Below are 18,554 nucleotides of genomic sequence, written 5' to 3' on the forward strand. Positions count from 1 at the left end.
CATTTAACTAATGAATCCGTGAATAATTATTGTTTCATGTATGTATTTTTGTTCATCCCGCCGATATCGCAGCTGATCATGTGAAATCAAATTTGTCGCAAAATGTACACAAGGTGTCTATCTTAAGCTTTTTCTGTTCAAAGCACGCGTGTAGTTACTGTTTAATATTTTTTTATTATCAGCAACTGTCCAGTCCCGAAAATTTGCTGAACGCGAGTTTGACGATAACAGATCACTTTTTTCTACATCCACCTGTCACGAACTACGATATTTTGTGTCATCGTGATATTGAACTAAACGGAAACTCGCAAGTGTTCTTTCTCACGAAAAAGTGTGTTTAGCGTTTTGTCACCTTTTGTGGTTTTTCGATTTTATGAATAAGATATAACAAGAGATCTGCCATCGGAAAAAAAAGAAAATTACGTGTAGAACCTCGTTGGCTTTAATTAAGTCAAACCTGAGTGACAGATGGTCGGTATCCGAGCGACAGGACGACAAAAACAACATGGGAATATCTGATTGCACAGCCTATGTCATTTGCATTTGACGACAAAGTGGACCATTGCGACAAGCTTGGTTGAGTGAAGGCGGCTTCTCATGGTATTACGCTTATTGTACCCTAGGGAAAAAAAGGCTAAGACTTATGTATAAATAGTTTCCATTCAGAGAATGGGTATTTCTTCGGTGAACAACGGAGCGGGTCAATCTGATGTTTCACTTGGCAAATGGAACGCGTAGCTTTTGAGTTTCATCCCCGGTTTGTTTACATGACTCACAACAACCGCTCTGAAAAATATGGCCGACTCGGACATATTAAACTGTTCAGATCGAAGTGTCGTTTCAAAACCCGGCTGTTCAACATCGGGCGCTGTTGTTGCAGAAATGTTCATGCTATCAACGATTTTTGTGGGGTCCCTTCTCGGCAACGGACTAATTTTGCTGGTTATTCATCGAAGTCGCCGTAGCGAATGGACCACAAACTACTTTGTTTTGAGTTTGGGTTTGACGAATCTTACGATTCCCTTCATGTGCGTTCTTTGGACCATGATCTGGATCATGAGCGGGTCGTGGTTATTCGATAATGTAACATGTAAATTTACGTTCTTTTTCCACTTCCTAAACGCAGGAGCATCTGCCGGTCTCCTCGCTTGTATTTCCCTGGATCGATTTTACATCATCGTGCATCCGTTGAAGTTTAAAATGAGCCGTTCCCAAACCAAAGAACTCATCATTTTTGTGTGGATCTTCATGGTTTGTTCGTCGGCGCCAGCTTTGTACTTCTTTCAATCGACGGAAGACGGCTTCTGCCTTCCCGACTTCAAGACAGTGGAATGGAAAGTCTTTGTTATGCTGTTCTTCTTAATTGCTTTTAGTGTTCCTCTTCTCTTCACCGTTGTGATGTACTTACGAGTAACATACGCCGTGATCACTCGAAATATGCACGCAAAGAATTATCCGAACAGTTTCAGAAGGCACGCGTTCCGCGTACCTCGCTCGAAAATAAAAGTATTGCGAATGCTGTTTCTTCAATGGCTTGTGTTTTTAACTTGTTGTTTTCCGTACTTCCTTAGCCTCGTTCTACATTCGTTGGAGAAAATTTCACTATCACACAGCTTAAATGTAAGTCTGTTACTGCTTTCGTTCTCGAATGCAACATTAAACGTGGCCATCTATGCCCTTTTCAGTGGGGATTTTCGCCAAGGATGCAAAAGAGTTTTCTGTAAGCCCGATTCGTCGCAAGCATACAGGCTCACTTCTCTAGGGCGAAAACATCGCATCGCTCCTTTTGAATTTAGTTCTGACCACGGCGAAGGAATGGAATTCAGACTACCCGAACATAAACCAGTTGAAAAAAACAATCATAGCAACCAAGGCCGTGGAGGAGCCAATGGTTATTTTAATACTTTAGATAAACAAACCCAAGCTTGGGTTGTGAGAAGTAACAGTGAACGACAAGCGAGCATTTAGAATTCATGCTCGATACAAATAGTGATGCTAACTTGACTAACGACCAGCACGGCTGGCCGTGGAGGTAACTTAATTTTAATATGAATACTAACTTGCTATTGTGGCAGAGAGTCTCAATTTGCAAGACAGGAAAAAATCGTGATCAAAATATTATTATACAAATTTTTCTCGCAGCCATGTTTGTGTGTTAAATATCCGAATACAAAAATTGTATCGAGTCGTCGGCTTTACAGTTTCTATTTATAATACTTAAATCGTATATTTAAAAATATCTAAGGAAAATTGTTTTAAGAACGGTCATTTTTGTCCAAATTATTTCCAACCGGCGAAACCATTTCTTGCAAAACTCCAGATGTCAGGTGTACCACGATGTTATTTATTCAGACAAGCGCCTATCGGCAAAGTGGCTTGATTTACGGAAAATATTAAAGAGCGTAGAAATAGAAATAATTGTATCTTGGTGACTGATCGGACAATTCAATGTAAAAATAGAAGCTATGAAACAAGATTGTATTTATAATTATATGAGAGAAGATTTACTGAGCAATCGCTCTTAATAAAATGTATAAAATGTGTGAGTTTTGTTTTTCATTGCCATGACAAATCTTTGGGGTGACCAGAGCAGGGGGTAAGGAACAATACTGTGGGGGATGGGAGATATAGAGGATAAAAAGTTACGGCATTGGGAAGAGTTTTCAGGTATTTGCTAATTATTCTCATGCCTATCTTATGACTCTGAATCTGTTCAAGTAAGCGTCATCTTATTAAAATAATTTCTGATGTTGAGTGTAATTACATTATTTAAATTCTGGGGACTTCTGACTTTGGAGGATATTATTAATTTTAAGATGTATTTTCTATGTTCGTCCAAACACCACATCCATGCACCACCGACTGTGTATTTGTTTTTTCCTTGATTATGAGTCGTGTTTACCAGTAACGAGTAGTGTCATAATAAATGATTTGCATATCAATGGTGTCATTTGACTACAAGTACTAGAATCTTTCACTTTTTTTTCTAGTACAAACTAGATAGTTAAACCCCACTGAGATTTCAGTAATAAAGGAGAAACAAAATGAAACCTGGTAGTTGTAGTCAAATGACGACATTGTACAAGTGTGATATTATCACGTCAACAGAAGGATCTATACAGATTAGATCTAAGTGCATTTTTATGAAAAAATAAGGTCAACTTTAAAGCCTTAAAAAGTCTAGAAAATGTAAATTACACAACTAAAAAATGAACTTGAACCGAGTCTTAAATATATTAGGTTAGAGTTTTTTCTTAAATTTTCTGATAAGGTGACTTTTTTTGGTATTCCCTAGAGTGATATTATGACTTGTAAATCAGGACTGGAAGGAGGTCCGTGATCGGGAAAGATGAACCGAAGGCAAGATAACACTATCTTGCCAGCTGGGAATTACCCGCTCAGGATTACCCGGTGTTCCGCGGGGAAAAAGTGTTCTTTTTCCATTTAATAAATTTTTTATTGACCAAGCATGTTCAGTCAAGATGGCTGGATATTGGCCTCGATCTGTTTTTGCGTGTTTATGGACCACGACTCCGCGTCGGTCCATAAACACAGAAAAAAAGAACTTGGTCAATATCCAGCCATCTTGACCTTACACTTGGTCAATAATCCCTGTATCTTGCTCCCTTGTCTCCCTTTCTCTCCGGCTCTGTTCTGTTACTAGAATAGAGCAGTATAGAAGAAAAAAAGCCACGGGGTATTCCTGTCTTTATATTTTCAAACACTTATTAGACACACTTCCAGTCATTTCAAAAAACCTAAAACGGTAAAAACGAACGATAAAATTCGACGTTTCGGAGTAGTCATGACTCCATTATCAAGGAAAAATATATGTTAGATTATCATGCAAATTACACCATTTAAAGCGATTAAATGTTTTAAGAAATCTCTTAAGAAATCTCTTTTAATTCAAGAAACCTGAAATTCATTTTTTGGTGTAGGAGGAGAGCTTGTAACCTTGACCAGTTACAGTGCCATATCTGGAGAATCATAGCTGAAAGATATAATTCCAGTGAAGCTAGTGTTGCCTTTTAGAAGAGACGAAGAGACCAATTATCACTCCACCCTACCCCGTTGGACTATATCAACCACCCCGGAGGGGGGCGGGGGATGGGGTGCACTACTCCAGGTTGCTCTATGCTACTGAAACCAGGCTAAGCTCAAGAAGTGTGGCTATTGCGTTGAGTGCGACTTTATATGGGTGAGGGGTGAATTGCCTTAGAGTTAACGCTTTCTATTATTCTTCGGGAAAGTGTTACCGGTAAATACTGAACGGTTCAGATTTTATGGCTAGCTGGGGAGTGTTAGCTTTTTGTATTCCAATTCCAAAGTCTTTTAGAGCGCTTTTCATTTGAGTGTTGCACTTACTCGCTTCGCAATTGGCTTAAAAACTCGCGCCAGTTTTTCATCCAATCAGAAGTAAAACCGTTCGCACACGTTTTCCCGCGCTTAGCGTCAGCTACCTGTAATTACTTCGAGTTTTGATTGGCTCACTATTTTGTCTGTCCTATGTGATTGGCTTGAGCGATTACTTTGGTTTTAAGGCACTCAGTTAAGAACTGCTCTACACTGTAATCTCTTTCAGGTCTTTTAGTTCTGCTTCGTTCCGGCAAGTCCTTTACAATCGCGTTCAAACTCATCTCCTCATTGAATACATTGAAGAATTGCTTGCCAATAAATAGCTACCTTGCAATCGGAATTAATACTTTGCTTGCAGTTCGTAAACCACCCTGCGTTATAATTACTTGACAAACTCTCCCCTGCAGCTGTCAAAATAGACTGGGCAATATGCAGCCATCCTGAGACTGGGTGACATCACACACTTCTCTGTTACATCTTAGCCGGCCTAGGCTGAGGACGGGAGACCGTGAAACGTTGAGGGCAATGAAGGCAACATTGCCTGGCTAACATCTCTCCTTGTACTTCATAGCCGATTTTGTTTTGTATTGCCTTATAATCAGGCCCGTAGCTTCACCAAAACAATTTTTCCGTCTGAGGCAGTAAAATTACATGTAATAAAAGGGAGATTAAAAAATAAATCAGAGAGCATTCACTTTGGCAATTTACTTTTTATCCTGTCTTTCAGTCCCGATGTTTGAAACCTGACATAATCCCAGTATTTGCTTACGGAGATTGTTCTCTCGCCTAAAGATGATCACTGAACTGGCGGGGAAAGTTTCAGTCTACTGTACTTCAGGCCAGAAACCCCAGAATGGATCAGACTTTCACTTCAACTTTAAATTCCTTTTGCTAAAATCTGTTCAGCCAATGAATATTAGTGTAAATCTTAGTCCAAGTACCTAGCCAATCAAATCATGCGTTTGTCAAGTGCTAGCTTCTTTTTACTAGTTCCGAGCCCCCGCCGGCTTAGACGGACACGCTGGAAACGAGAATAGCGCGACACATTCGATCAGGAAGACAAGAGTGGGACAACTTTGTGAGTACTTGCCAAATTTAACTGTCATAGAACGTAGTTTACAGTTGATTTAGACAGGGCAGTTTAAAATTAATATCGATATCGTTTCATCTTATCAGTTATTTAATTGAAGATAATACAGCGTAGCAAATTAATTTAGGTTATTTATAATGCAATGATTGTGTTGTTGTTGTTGCTGTCGAGTGATTGCACGATGTTATGACGGAGCAGAAGTACTAGCATATACATTTATTGCTAGTGATCGATTCCTTCTCGTTGTTATATTGTAGCTAGAACAACCTAAAATAACTAGAGCATGCCCGATTCGATTTATTATAACCAGCTCGAGTCGATATCTCTTCCTCATTCGCTCTTCCATTTGATCAGTAGCGGTCTTGTGTGACAGAAGATTGGCAGGGCGTGAGTAACACATGCATGTCCTGCTGATTAATCCCGAAACAAAAAAAAATTCTCAATAGTTGGAAGCCATCTTGACAAGTAACCAACACGCATGAGAAAAAAAAAAAAAAAACCAGAGTTTGCATGGGAATCCGATGGTAAATGATTTTCGTAAACATGGAGTTCTGATCATGAGCAACTTATGAGTAGCAAAGTTACGGATGCTAAGTATTCTAGGAAAGCATGATTGCATTGGCCAAATTTGAGTGATGTACATAGCTGTGCTAAAAAGCGTCCATTTTCCATACCGTTTTACGCGACTTTACAAGTTCTCGGAAAAAACCTATAAACGAATTTTCTTCGCGGAAAAAAATTACAGACGAATCAATTACCGAGACGAATTAATTACCAGTTGTCACTACACGGAGCGTGACGTTGTGATCTAGTTCAAACCTTTACCTCGTTCGACGAAATCACTGCAATCAAAAATTTTACTTTCGTTTCTGGATTTATTATTTGATATCTCAATACTATTTGTTGTAGAATCCCAGGCTTCTTCGTAAGCGCTTCTTTTGCGTGCGAGTATAAACAAGAACAAGATATTACACAATAGTCATTCACTTCTCATCCAATAGGATGCCCTTAAAGTCACGTATTTCGAAATTCAGTCTATCTGTGACAGTCTATTACTTTTCGAAGCTAGCTTCTCAGACTCGACGTTAAAATAATAGAGGAGTTTTTCTGCGGGATCCAGACTAGACGAATACAAAGTCTGCACAGAAAGGTAGGGCTTTAATTCTGTGACTTCACGTACGCTTAGGTTTTATGCCTGGCGCAAAGTGACTTAACGCTTTTCTGCTTAAAACAAAAGAAATTAAATAGAAGGCGTGTGCACGCAGACGAGAAAGGCTGGCCCTTAGGAAAAACGTGGCAAATAGGAGTTTTCAAAGTCAAGTTTTTGTACTTTTCTTATCAGAATCATTTTCCCTTGCGAGTGAAAAATTTGATTTCTATGTGTCTTCTCGTTCTCTCCAACATTTTCAGCTCATTGTCACTGTGTACTTAGTTCCGTCGCTATTAGGTTTTTAATCCCTTGAAGGCGACTCTGAGTAAATCTTATCTGGTATGTTATGTTGGGTTGTCTGTGATGTTTTTGGCATTTGCATTTTTCTGTCACGCCGGCTTCAGCTATGACTACCTTCTCGTCGAAGAGTTACATGACAAATTTGTCACGCGCGGATATTGGATTAACAGCAAATTTACAATAATAGTAACTTCATATATTGCACTGACAGTAAAAATTTGTTTCGTTTAATTGCTGTCGTTCTTTCAAGCTAATCTCCACCAGGTGACAAGGATAATTTTGTGACAGAAAAAAATGTTTAGAGCACCAAAGTTTTCATTGGCAGTCGTGATGACATGTTAGAGATAGTCAAACGTAGGCGTTTGCATGAAACTGAGGCGCTTGCATGATATCCACGATATTGCCTCGTGTACTATATTGGACAAAGTATTTAACACTGACCCTTTTGTTATTCTGGGGGCAAAGATATATGCAAGTGCAGCACCCTTTCTGAAAGAGTTACCTTTGTGCTCTGTTAAGTGTTGACTTAATTTAACTTGGTAGAACTTGACGATTACCCAGCACTACGGTCATTATACAGAAAGGTAAGCTTTAGTGATTACGGATAAGCCACCCTCAGTATACATTTATTATGGTTTGCCCGTGGAGCGGCCATTAGAGTGAGGTTTGTAATTTTAAAATCTTGTTCCCGATGGCTCTCGAGATTCAAGCAACATTTCGGCCGGTTTCAATACCGTACAAGTTTACCACAACCGAGAAAACGGTAGCTTTGTGTTGATCAAAATTCGGATCCCTGCCAGAGCACAGACGAAATTGTTTTGTGACAGTCTGACATCTTTGACCTGGGTACAAGGTATCGTGTACTGTCTTTCGTCGCATACGTACCGCACGTGTTGCTTTTCAAGTCGCACGTGGAATCACTGTTTTGGGGGGTACCGATGTTTGTATTTACTATTTAACCAAACTTAAAAATGTCTGTGGCAGAATTCGTTGTTGCCACTTTCAGAGTAAAGATAACGGCATCATTGGAATATTAAAAATCTATTTTTCTTCAAGTCTTGTAGGCGTCTACATCATTTGCAGATCGAACATTGGCGATAAACGTGCCTTACTCCAAAATAAAATTTTGTAAAGCAAAATATTATTTAGAAGTGCTTGCTATAAATAAGGAATCGAAACTCACATATATTCAATCGGCTGAACTGAAAATCAAACAAGGTGGTGCAGTGTACAATGCGACAAGTATATTAAACTTTTATAATTTTCTGAATGTTTTGATTTTTACTTGTTAATGTAATTCATAAATTGTCGTGCAAGTACTTTCGATACAAGAGTGGACATCACGTGACAAGGGTGGAGTGACTGACGAGTACTCCTTTGTATTATATCTCCGGCAAACCAGACGCTCTTTGTTAAACAATGAACCGCAAACCGCGAAAGAGATGCAAGTCTGAACGGCTTCTGTTAAATAGGTTGACGTTTTACATGTTTGCTAATGTAACATTTACTGAAAGTGTTACGTCAGGAGCCCATGTGTTATGGGGTCCCGGTCATATATAACTTAGTAAATTCGAATTCAAGAAAACTTCTGTTTTCATACGCATCTACAGAAGTTGATACTAGAAGGCATTATGAACGTTTGGCATGTCGGAGAAGGGAACTTAATTCAGTGTTCAATCGGTGTGACGAGTTAAGACGGTTTTAAGTTGTTTATTGCTTGTTCATTTCTCAGTTGTCTGTATACTATAAACCAGGCTGGACTCTATGTGAAAGTAAGGTTTGGGTTGAACATAAACAAGATGACTGAGAAATCAGAAACTAGTGATCAGGAAGCTTGAGAAAACCAGTCAACTCGAGGCTCGAATATGAGCACATGCGCTGCGGGCACAGGCTGCTGAGAGAGGTACACCCTCGTACCCAGCTTCTTCGTTCCCCTTGATCAGCGGTCGGGAAACGTTTCGTCAAGCCAACATGCGCAGTGAGGAACGAAGACTTGAGGTACGAGACTGATAGGGGCCGCGGTCTATTTTGAGCGCATGAATTGCTTTCGTTGAGGTAGGTGCTCAAAAGCGAAGTATATGCACTGTTTCCTAGTAACAAAAAATCTAACACCTGAAAAAAAGCTGTTTTAAGACAGGTTGCCTATTTACCGAGTTAGGATTTCGAGTTGGATTTCGAGTTGGATTTCGAGTTGGATTTTCGAGTTGGATTTTCGAGTTGGATTTTCGAGTTAGATTTTTTGGCGGGATTTCCAATAAATTTTTAGTGGTTTTATGATTTAAATGGTTGACAGGCCAAACACGACTCCTATTGGTCAAGATAGAGCTAGCCAATGGCGTAATGTATTTTTCGATCCTTATTTGTTTGAAACTCGACCTCGTTATTTTTTGTTTTTTTAACGGCATTTTTTCTAGATTTGTAGGCACTCGATGGCTAATCAGTGACATCAGTGTAAAATGGGGTTGACAAGCCTACACGACTCCAACGGTTAGTGACATTTGTACATTTGCTGTTCTCTGTTCGGTCAATCGACCATTTTGTTGCATCACTCGTGTCTATGAAGGGCACTTCACGTTGTGTTATAAGGAGGAATTTTAAGTATAGTTGAGCCGTAAGACCGTGCTATAACAAAAGTTTTACAGGTCGTAGGTCTGCATGGTTTCCGCTCCTATCAGTGCATGTCGCTTCGTCGAGTTTGACACCCCTGTAATTTGCCATGTGTTTATGCCTTTTATAAGCTCATTTATATTGCAAGAAATGTGTTTAAGTCTCCAAGTGTTTGCTTTCGAGGGACAAAATATGAATTTGACTTACTTGCATTCTATATTGTGACGCCGGGCCGGCTGTGATTAAAACTGTGTGCAAGTATAGTGGGTAGATTCTTATCACGGATATTATATTATTTGTCCTTGTACGTTTTTCTCCTGAGACGCTAACCTGCGAACAGGCTCCCGCTGAGCTCAGTCGAAGCAAGGGAGCCTGTAGACATTCTATTGATGCCGCCGTTCCATGATACCAGCTCCTGGTATCATAATATGATTGGCTAAATCGCTGATTGTTGACATCTTTGAGTTAAATATTTGACAGGTCTCTGTGAAATGCGGTTGACCGCCCTACACGACTCCTACAGTTCGTGACAATTGTGCGATTGCCGTTCTCGATCGTTCTCTTTTAATTTCAGTCTCTCGATCTTTCGTTATTTCACAAGTGATTCTGAATGGTACGTTATGCTCTGTTACGGGGAGGAATTTTAAGTAGAAGCCGTTTGGCTGTGCTATAGCCATTTTTTTAGAGGTCAAAGGCATGGCTTCTGGACTTTCCGCTGTTATTTGTATGTCGCTTCGCTGAGTTTGACACCTGTATCAGGTGCTTATAATTTCTTTACGCTCATTTCAGTATTGCAAAATATGTTTTAAGCTCTCTAAGTATTGGCTCTGGAGGGACAAAGTTTGAAATATTCCGTGAACATGCTTACTTGCACCCTATATTATAGACTACGGGTAGTCCCTCTTTCGCTTTTGTTGGCTTTATTGGACTGGAAATCTACGAGACGGTTTACGGACAAACTCGCCGATTCGTTGCAGCTGGATTACTAGTTAAAAAAAAAAAAACGACTCTACATCCTTACTCGAAAATTCAACTCGAAATCCTAACTCGAAAATCCAACTCGAAATCCTAACTCGAAAATCCAACTCGAAATCCTAACTCGAAAATCCAACTGGAAATCCTATCTCGAAAATCCAACTCGAAAGTCCAACTCGAAATCCTAACTCGAAAATCCAACTCGAAATCCTAACTCGGAAGTTAGTTTGTCTCGTTTTAAGAATCTTTTAGTTTTCGGGGGTGTTTATTTTGTTTGCTTTTTGTTTATTTTTTGTAGAGCAATCAGGAAAGATCACAGAACATAATGCGTTATTGATAGTCAAAACTATAATGTTTATTCTAAGTTAAAAGAGTTGACACGAAACAGTTTGTCGCGGCTTGGGAAGCTGTTTCAAAAACGAAACGCAGATAAGCTAATAAAAATGTTTGATTGCAATCTCGCAGCGTATTGTCACAGAAAGTTAAAACAACACGAAAGTTTGCAGTTGATTCAGTTTTTGGTTATCGAGCTATGCTACAGAGATTGTTCGACCAAAAATAGCCTACAAGCCGCCATAGAACCTTTGAAGATTACAGTCGAGTTCAGAGGTCAGACATCACTATTGTTCTCGAGTGAGATAACGTTTGACCCGATTACGAAATACACAGAGAAACCTCCAAGCTGGGATCGGGACAGGTAGACTGACAGTTAAGGAGAAGCGCGATCACGAAATCGAAGTATCAATTCGCTGTGCCCGAGGGGTGGGGGGAGGGGGTGGGGAAAGAGATTTTCAAAGGCGGAGAGGTACAAATGAAGCTGTGATTAAACCCTACTCAAATAAGGTAAAAGAACAGACAATTTCACATTATTAAAAAAAACCTCCGATTCACAGAGACCTCATCACTCTTACTTAGTCACCGAACTCCCCCTCCCCCCGCTTTGTAGTCTTGAGTTCACCCATGGATGGGATTTCATTGTAGGGGTACACGGATCAAATAACATCCTTTTCGGCAACAAGCTCGTGCTCTGCGGTAGGAATTGAACGCGTGCAGTTAAACTGGACTTCTCTGAGCCCCGTGAGTTGAGCTTTATTCCATACATCTTAGTTAGCAAATTTTTTACCATCCTCGTGCGCTGCAAGAGGTAGGTCTGTAGCTTCAGGTTTTTCACCTGAAGGCCCCCTGGATTAATTCAACTTGCAGCTGCATAGCTGCACAATGCCTCGCTAGCCTACAGTGCAAAATGCAACCCAGAATGGTAGCTCGAAGTACAGTTATTCAATTGTTTAGCTATCCAATAACAAGATGCCTGCATGAATCTCCATTCATATTCGTTCGTGAGCCAATGAATGCAGTCTGTGTCCCGTCATATTGTGCTCACATTAAGTTCAGTATTCAGATCAATCGGCCCCTCTCTGTGCGTGCATGCTGGTATGCAGTTTGAAACGAAGATCTGTGCATTTCAGTCACCAAAGGAAACTATTTCCGGTCCGGTCAGTCAAGAGAAGGTGATATTAAGATGGCATATATCCTAAAACTGATCAATGCCTCAACCGAAATCGTAATTTGCCATTATTGCGTAAGACTTAAGGTGTGCTTGCACGCATGGTATCCACCGGTTTAGGAGGAATCGAAGGATTCTTAGTACCTCTTCATTTAGTTCCATGTTGGCGGGAAATTTGTTTGCATGGAAACTGCGCAATTCCCACTTCGATAGCAAGAGTAACATTACGCTAGAGACTATGCAAGCCGCTAAGAAACAGGTGCCTAATGTTGTTAAACGTGACACACCAATTGAAGTTCCAATTCACATCATTGTCAGAATTGGCAAAATTAAAAGAGAAGTTTTCCCAGCCAAAAGACAAAATGGTTGCCCAAAAAGCGCACCATTTCAGGATATCGATTTGCAGCTGTAAAGGTAGCCGAAAATCTGGAAATAAAAGTGCCATGTTGTGGATTCATCGTGACAAAAAATTGTGAGGTCAATTAGAGGTTGATCTTCATTGCTGTCTACAGTTTACAAGATGTAACTGCCGGTCGATCCTGAAAATATTGGATTTACCCTGAACTCGTAATCGAATTCATTCAAAGCTTATTAATTGCCTCTAAGAATAGTGAGATATTTGCCTGAAACAGCGATTTTTTTCCTCTACGCGAACATCTCTTTAATCACCTTTGCATTGGAGTGTCAACTTGTAAGCAAGAGTTGATTTCGGTAATATGACTCACTGAGATAAATATCAATTCGCTGTAAAAACGCACGGAATTACAAAGGTTTTTTGTCTGATTTGGCTTGTGGCATGTACATTCTTCTTTTCTCGAAATTTGTCGAACATGAAATAAATTTTGTTTAAGTTCCGGGTTTGAGTTATAACTTTTAAAAGTATTCAATCGAGGCAAAACCGTACAGCGTGAGAATTTCTCAACCACAGCCCCACTTTACGGCTAAGCCTTCTTTCACATTTTTTTTTTGTATTCAGCTCCATAATTTCTGGCACAATTCATCGGTATACGTGTGTAAAAGTTGTCCCTATAAGTCACAAATAAATCTGCAATTGCGATCAAACGTTTTACAGCAATAGGGTTGTGAACCCTGATGTTACTCTAACGCTTGGCTTTGTGGAAGTCAATTAATCCGTTCACCAGTTCATACCATTGCCTTTTAAAACAATAGATGACAGTTCAAAAGAGTGCCCCAGTCTTAAAACAATATAGTTACTCTTTGTGGAGACCGAGGAAAATGCAGGTGCTCGTAAAGATCAGATAAACGCCTTATACTGCAGGTTTGAATTACTGTTTCCTCAGCCACATTTATCTTGAATCTTTGTTTCAACTGAAAATGCCCTGTGAAAAGGAACACGCTTAGCAGGCCTTGTGCGAAGTCTACCCTCTGTTGAAATCAAAATTACATTCTACGAGTGCCGGAGGCGCAGATCTTGATTTGAAGTTTCGCGTCTTTGTGTTAGTGTCGTTTGGCACTGTGACAAAAATTTGGGTGAAAAGGGTCAAACTAATGTGATTGACCAAGATATTAAGATTGTGAAATATTTGTATTACTAATAACACACGAGCTTTCTGTGAGGGGCACTCAAATCTAAGCTTGTTAATAACTTATGGCAATCGATTTCGTAATCACAAAAGTTTGATTCGAGTGTCAGATGGGTAATATCTGACCTTAGAGTTAACTGCTGGTCGTGTCGCCGTGTTGTGAAAAGAACTTGTCGCACAAGGGGACAGAGAACGATACAGTACGAAGAGAGAATATCACATCACAACAATATTGAATTCCGTAATATTGCACTTGATTGTGTTGATTGTGAAAATTGTTTTTGAACTAGCCAGGTGTAGCTAAGCGCATTGACCAATATAAACATTTTCAGGGTTTACAGAGGAAACTCCATCCTAATGGTCAGAGCGGGACTTGAACCCGAGACCTTCGGATTTCAACTCAGGCGTCCTAACCAATCGGCTACCCTGCCTCTCAATATGAGAACGCCTCAGCCGTAAAGACGTTAAGTTAAATTAAGAAAAATCGAATCCAAAAGAGACCAACCTGTCAAAACATGGTTGCCATGGAAATGTCAAGGCATGTGCAATTATGTTTTGTTTTTCTTTCATCCAGGTGAACACTTCTAAAATCCAAGATGTCTCAAGCAACTGCAAAGCGTGTTTGTGTGATTGGCGCTGGTGCAAGTGGCATGTCAGTGTTATATCACTTTCATCAACTTAAAGCGCAAGGAAAAGAAGTACCAGAAATCGTGTGCTTTGACAAGCAATCTGACTGGGGAGGACTCTGGAAATACTCCTGGGAGACTGGTGAGTATTTTCTTTTTTTCAGTTTTCGTGTTTCAATCACTCTAAAATTCTGCTGTATATTTAGGACTAGACACGTAAAACGTTTCATTTACTCAGTAACTTTTAAAATTCTGAGATAACCTGCGAAGCAAGCGTTCCGTGGCAAAAATTGGGTGAGAGAAGAACATCGGGGTTGGTAGGTCGTCAGACCACGCCCTGCTATGTCGATTTCCATGCTCTCGCTTCAATGTTCGCGCGGCCAAAATGTGGAAAATTAAAAGCTCTTCGTTCGTACAGGAACGCTTGCCATGCAGGCTAATTCTGAGAACTGTCACTAAGGGACCATTTTCAAACACAAGGTAAGAGGCACAAGGTAAGAGGCAGGCAAGGTAAGAGGCAAATCAGACAGGTCCAGACAGGCAACTGTGTACCTTGTGTTTTTTTTTAATGAATTAAATCATGACTACCCTTGCTTTTTTAGGTATCGATCAACATGGTGAATATGTGCACGGCAGTATGTACCGCGGCTTGTGGTCTAATGGCCCCAAAGAATGTTTAGAATATCCAGACTACACTTTTGAAGATCATTACAAAAAGGCAATACCATCTTACCCTCCCAGGGAGGTTCTGTATGATTATCTTCAAGGTATGTTCGTTATGGGCGAGACTTGCTTTGATGAAAGTTTAGCTAGAGTATGACCTCGATTGCAGTTAGTTATCTTGTAGTTCATATTATATATGATATACAGTCGAACCTCCCGTAAGCGACCACCCAAAATGTCAAGCCTAGGTAGTCGCTTACAAGAAGTGGTCGCTTACGAGAGTTTAGACCATATTGGGTCAAAATTTTGCCTCGTTAGCATATGGTAACTGAAGAGACATGTTTTAAATGCTTTATTCATGTGAAAAGTCAATTTCGAAAACATCCGGTGCTTCCCATTGAAACAATTTCCGTCTCTTGTACTACCCAGGAATGCGATAATGCTACAACACTTTTTTTCCAATTTACGCTCTCAAGTGGTCGCTCACGGGAGGTTAAAAAAAAAAAGAAAATTTCAAACTTTTAGCTCTAAAAGTGGTCGCGGTCGCGTACGAGAGGTAGTCGCGTACAAGAGGTTCAAAATATATTGATTTGACTTGAAAACTTTTGGTATTTTGGAAAACTGGTCCGTCTCATTTGTCCCTGTTTCTAAATTTTCGGAAATTTAGGTTGAATCTAGTGCCCATGGAGTTTTCGCACGTATATTCTGGGCAAACGTCTCTCGAGCAAAGTATTGATCGAGTGATTGACTAGAACCATGTTTCCATTTGAGCCAATGGGAAGACGGCCAGGAACTTAAAGTCTGTTAGTGAGTTATGTTATATGTTAGCAGTTACAGATTTTAACTGCGATTCTCGTTCTCAGGTCGTTGGTCCAGAAGTGATCTTCGTCCTTGGATTCGCTTCAACCATGTTGTCCGCCAAGTGACCTACAACGATTCCACCGACGACTTTTCAGTAGTTGCGAAAAACCTTGAAGAGAACAAAGACCTTCCTGTGGAGAGGTTTGACTATGTCATTGTGGCGACGGGGCACTTTTCTGTGCCGAATGTACCTTCGTTTCCTGGTATAGACCAATTCCCTGGGCGCATCATGCACTCGCATGACTTCCGAAATGCCTCTCAGTTCAAGGATCAGACACTGTTGGTGGTTGGCTCCAGCTATTCCGCGGAGGACATCGCTCTGCAAACCCTAAAGTATGGCGCTAAGAAGATCGTCGTCAGCTACAAGACGAGACCAATGGGCTTCAAGTGGCCCCCGCAGATCACAGAGAAACCATTGCTGACTAAGATTGAGGGCAGCACCGTCCATTTCAAAGACGGCAGCAAAGATGACGTGGATGCCATCATTCTATGCACAGGGTACCTCTTCTATTTTCCCTTCCTCGAGGAAAGACTGCGGCTGAAGTCTGCCAATATTCTGTACCCTGCAGGACTCTACAAGAGCATCCTCTGGACCCAGGCTGGAAACAACAAACTGTTGTACATTGGAATGCAGGACCAGTACTACACCTACACCATGTTTGACGCACAAGCCAAGTGGGCCGTCAACTACGTCACTGGAGAACTCAAACTTCCTGACAACGAAGCCATTGAAAAGGATTGCAAGAAGTGGATTGCAAGGTAAGGATTTCTCAAAGTTACCACAAGTTTGGCAATCGTCGATTTGGGGGTACTTTTGTTAATCGGAAACATGACTCAATAGTAACAGGGCTGTTGTGAGCTCGTTGGCCTCCGATTTGAAAGGTTTAAGCCTCGGACAAAATGTAGAAAAATGTAAAACTTATTTATAGTGGTCATACACTTAGCTATACAAGCACTAAGCTTAGCTAGTGTACAGACATGCCACTGAAACGAAGGAATCAAATATTTCAGACAGAGTAGTGTTCTTGGGCTAGGCGCTTAATCAACTCTTTCCACATAGGAATATATATAAATAATAGCCTCCATTTCAGTGGCGCGAAAATATGCTATTTGTCCGCGGGCATCATCTATTCCGAGAAAAGAACACTTTTCCGAGAGCATAGCCCGAGGAAAACTGTAAGTTTCGAGGAACAGATAATGTCCAAGGACAAATATCGGTCTCCCCAATTTTAACTAGGGCATATACAGTCACTTGGCGCGCTTAGACCAATCGCGTGCGAGCGAAAATATTAATGGAGTATAAAAATGGTTACTGTAGCATGTCAGAATGCTAAGCGTAACCCAATCGTAGCCTGGGTTTTTTTTTATTGTTTTTGAGCCTGGGCGCGGTCTCTAATAAGCGCCGGCACTTACATTTCTTTCCTATATGACGCTTATATTTTACACCGTGCTTTGTTTGTTTACTATGTTTTCAACGTTGCTTATTATTTGTCGTTACAGAATGAACGAACTAAAAGGCTGTGACGATGAGATCGACTTCCAGACTGACTACCTAGTCGATATCGCCAAGGAGGCGAATTATGGCTACGACCTGGACACCGCTGAAGAATTCCACGTTTGGGAAAAACACAAGCGAGATAACATCCTTACATACCGAGATCAAAGCTACGCAAGCAAATTCACGGGATCCAAGTCACCAATTCATCACACTACCTGGATTGAAGCCCTGGATGATTCCAAGGAGACCTTCCTAAACACCAAACAGTGAAGGAAAGGCAACGGACTAAAACTGAAAAAGGACCGAAGTGATTTTTACATCTGATTAGAAATAGGCGAGGAAAAATGTGCAGAACACTGCAAAAATTAAGTTAATGGAACCAGCTAAAAGCATTAGTAGCAACATTTTATTAACAATACTGTGTAGTAGCATTTATACGCTTAGAAGCATTGAGTATTCTCGGCGAACGTTTTGAGTAGTGTTCGAAGCTCTCTTAGTGTTTTACTTGAGATTAGCAGGTTCTACTGCTATGTCACGTAGTTTTTTTTTCTTGTTTTGGAACCAATACCAATAGAACTCCATGAAAATCAAATCTTTAGTTAGACTTCTGTAACCAATCGATTTGTGTACGAGCGACACAATGGTCCAAAGGATACATGACCTAATAAAATTGCAATATGACGTATAGTTGTGTTCTCTTCATCGCCTAAGTTTTTGTTGTTTATATAGTCTTCGTTGCCCGCCTCTAATTAGAACTATAAAGCAAACCAAAATGGACAGAGGATGGTGAATTAAGTAGGACAACCAGTGCTGTTGAGGACTACGCTGAGAGATTGTTGGCTGAATGAGTTTTTAAGAAGACAAGTACATTGCATAGGACAAATATGTTGAAAAAGTTTATCATATTGGCTTACTGATAAGCTAAATTGCAGCGAAATCTTTAAAGTAAAAATTCTTAAACAAAGCCTTATTAAAAATTCTCACCACTTGATCGAACGGAGTCTTACGTAACTTCGTCACTACATTGTCAGAGTTTACTGCGGAACCACTCGCCTGCGGCTCGTGGTTCCACATCCACTTTGACAATGTTATGACGCAATTTATCATCAATAAGAGGACAGACGTATAAAAAAGCTGACGTCAATTTGTTAAATTGGGGGGAGCGTTACGTGGCATCCCAAAAAACGGCTGCGGAGGAGACTAGTTAAAGTGCGGACACGAAATTTCAACTTGATTCGGAGTTCAGAAGGAATTATATTGCACTGATCGAGCTACAAGAATATGTTTAAATACAATGAAGCTTTCTACGTAGTAATCAGCCTTGCTTCATTGTTAAGAATATTTACTTTTTGGGGTACTAGCTAGTGAGCGGATACC

At 40.3% G+C, this 18,554-nt stretch overlaps 2 protein-coding genes across 7 annotated transcripts; both read left to right on the forward strand.

Annotated features, from left to right (window-relative positions):
* The first annotated feature begins 152 nt into the window (after positions 1 to 152).
* On the forward strand, positions 153 to 2,543 carry LOC110058326 (putative G protein-coupled receptor 19). Its single transcript, XM_089274992.1, has one exon. The coding sequence runs from the start codon at positions 796 to 798 to the stop codon at positions 1,966 to 1,968; it is 1,173 nt and encodes a 390-aa protein (XP_089131118.1). The 5' UTR covers positions 153 to 795; the 3' UTR covers positions 1,969 to 2,543.
* Positions 2,544 to 5,361: 2,818 nt separating this feature from the next.
* Positions 5,362 to 17,862, forward strand: LOC110058184 (uncharacterized). 6 transcript variants are annotated; one of them, XM_089275072.1, is made up of 6 exons: positions 5,373 to 5,437; positions 6,519 to 6,599; positions 14,104 to 14,297; positions 14,758 to 14,922; positions 15,682 to 16,438; positions 17,180 to 17,862. In XM_089275072.1, the coding sequence occupies exons 3-6, from the start codon at positions 14,126 to 14,128 to the stop codon at positions 17,445 to 17,447; spliced, it is 1,362 nt and encodes a 453-aa protein (XP_089131198.1). In that variant the 5' UTR covers positions 5,373 to 5,437; positions 6,519 to 6,599; positions 14,104 to 14,125; the 3' UTR covers positions 17,448 to 17,862. The 6 variants fall into 6 exon arrangements, with proteins under 6 accessions (XP_089131197.1, XP_089131198.1, XP_089131196.1 ...); XM_089275071.1 differs by lacking the exon at positions 6,519 to 6,599 and having other exon boundaries at positions 5,362 to 5,437; XM_089275070.1 differs by lacking the exons at positions 5,373 to 5,437; positions 6,519 to 6,599 and adding an exon at positions 7,333 to 7,483.
* Positions 17,863 to 18,554: the final 692 nt, after the last annotated feature.

Source organism: Orbicella faveolata, unplaced genomic scaffold (genome assembly GCF_042242905.1).
Source record: "Orbicella faveolata isolate gen_17 unplaced genomic scaffold, um_ofav_v1 contig_36, whole genome shotgun sequence".
NCBI classification, from domain to species: domain Eukaryota; kingdom Metazoa; phylum Cnidaria; class Anthozoa; order Scleractinia; family Merulinidae; genus Orbicella; species Orbicella faveolata.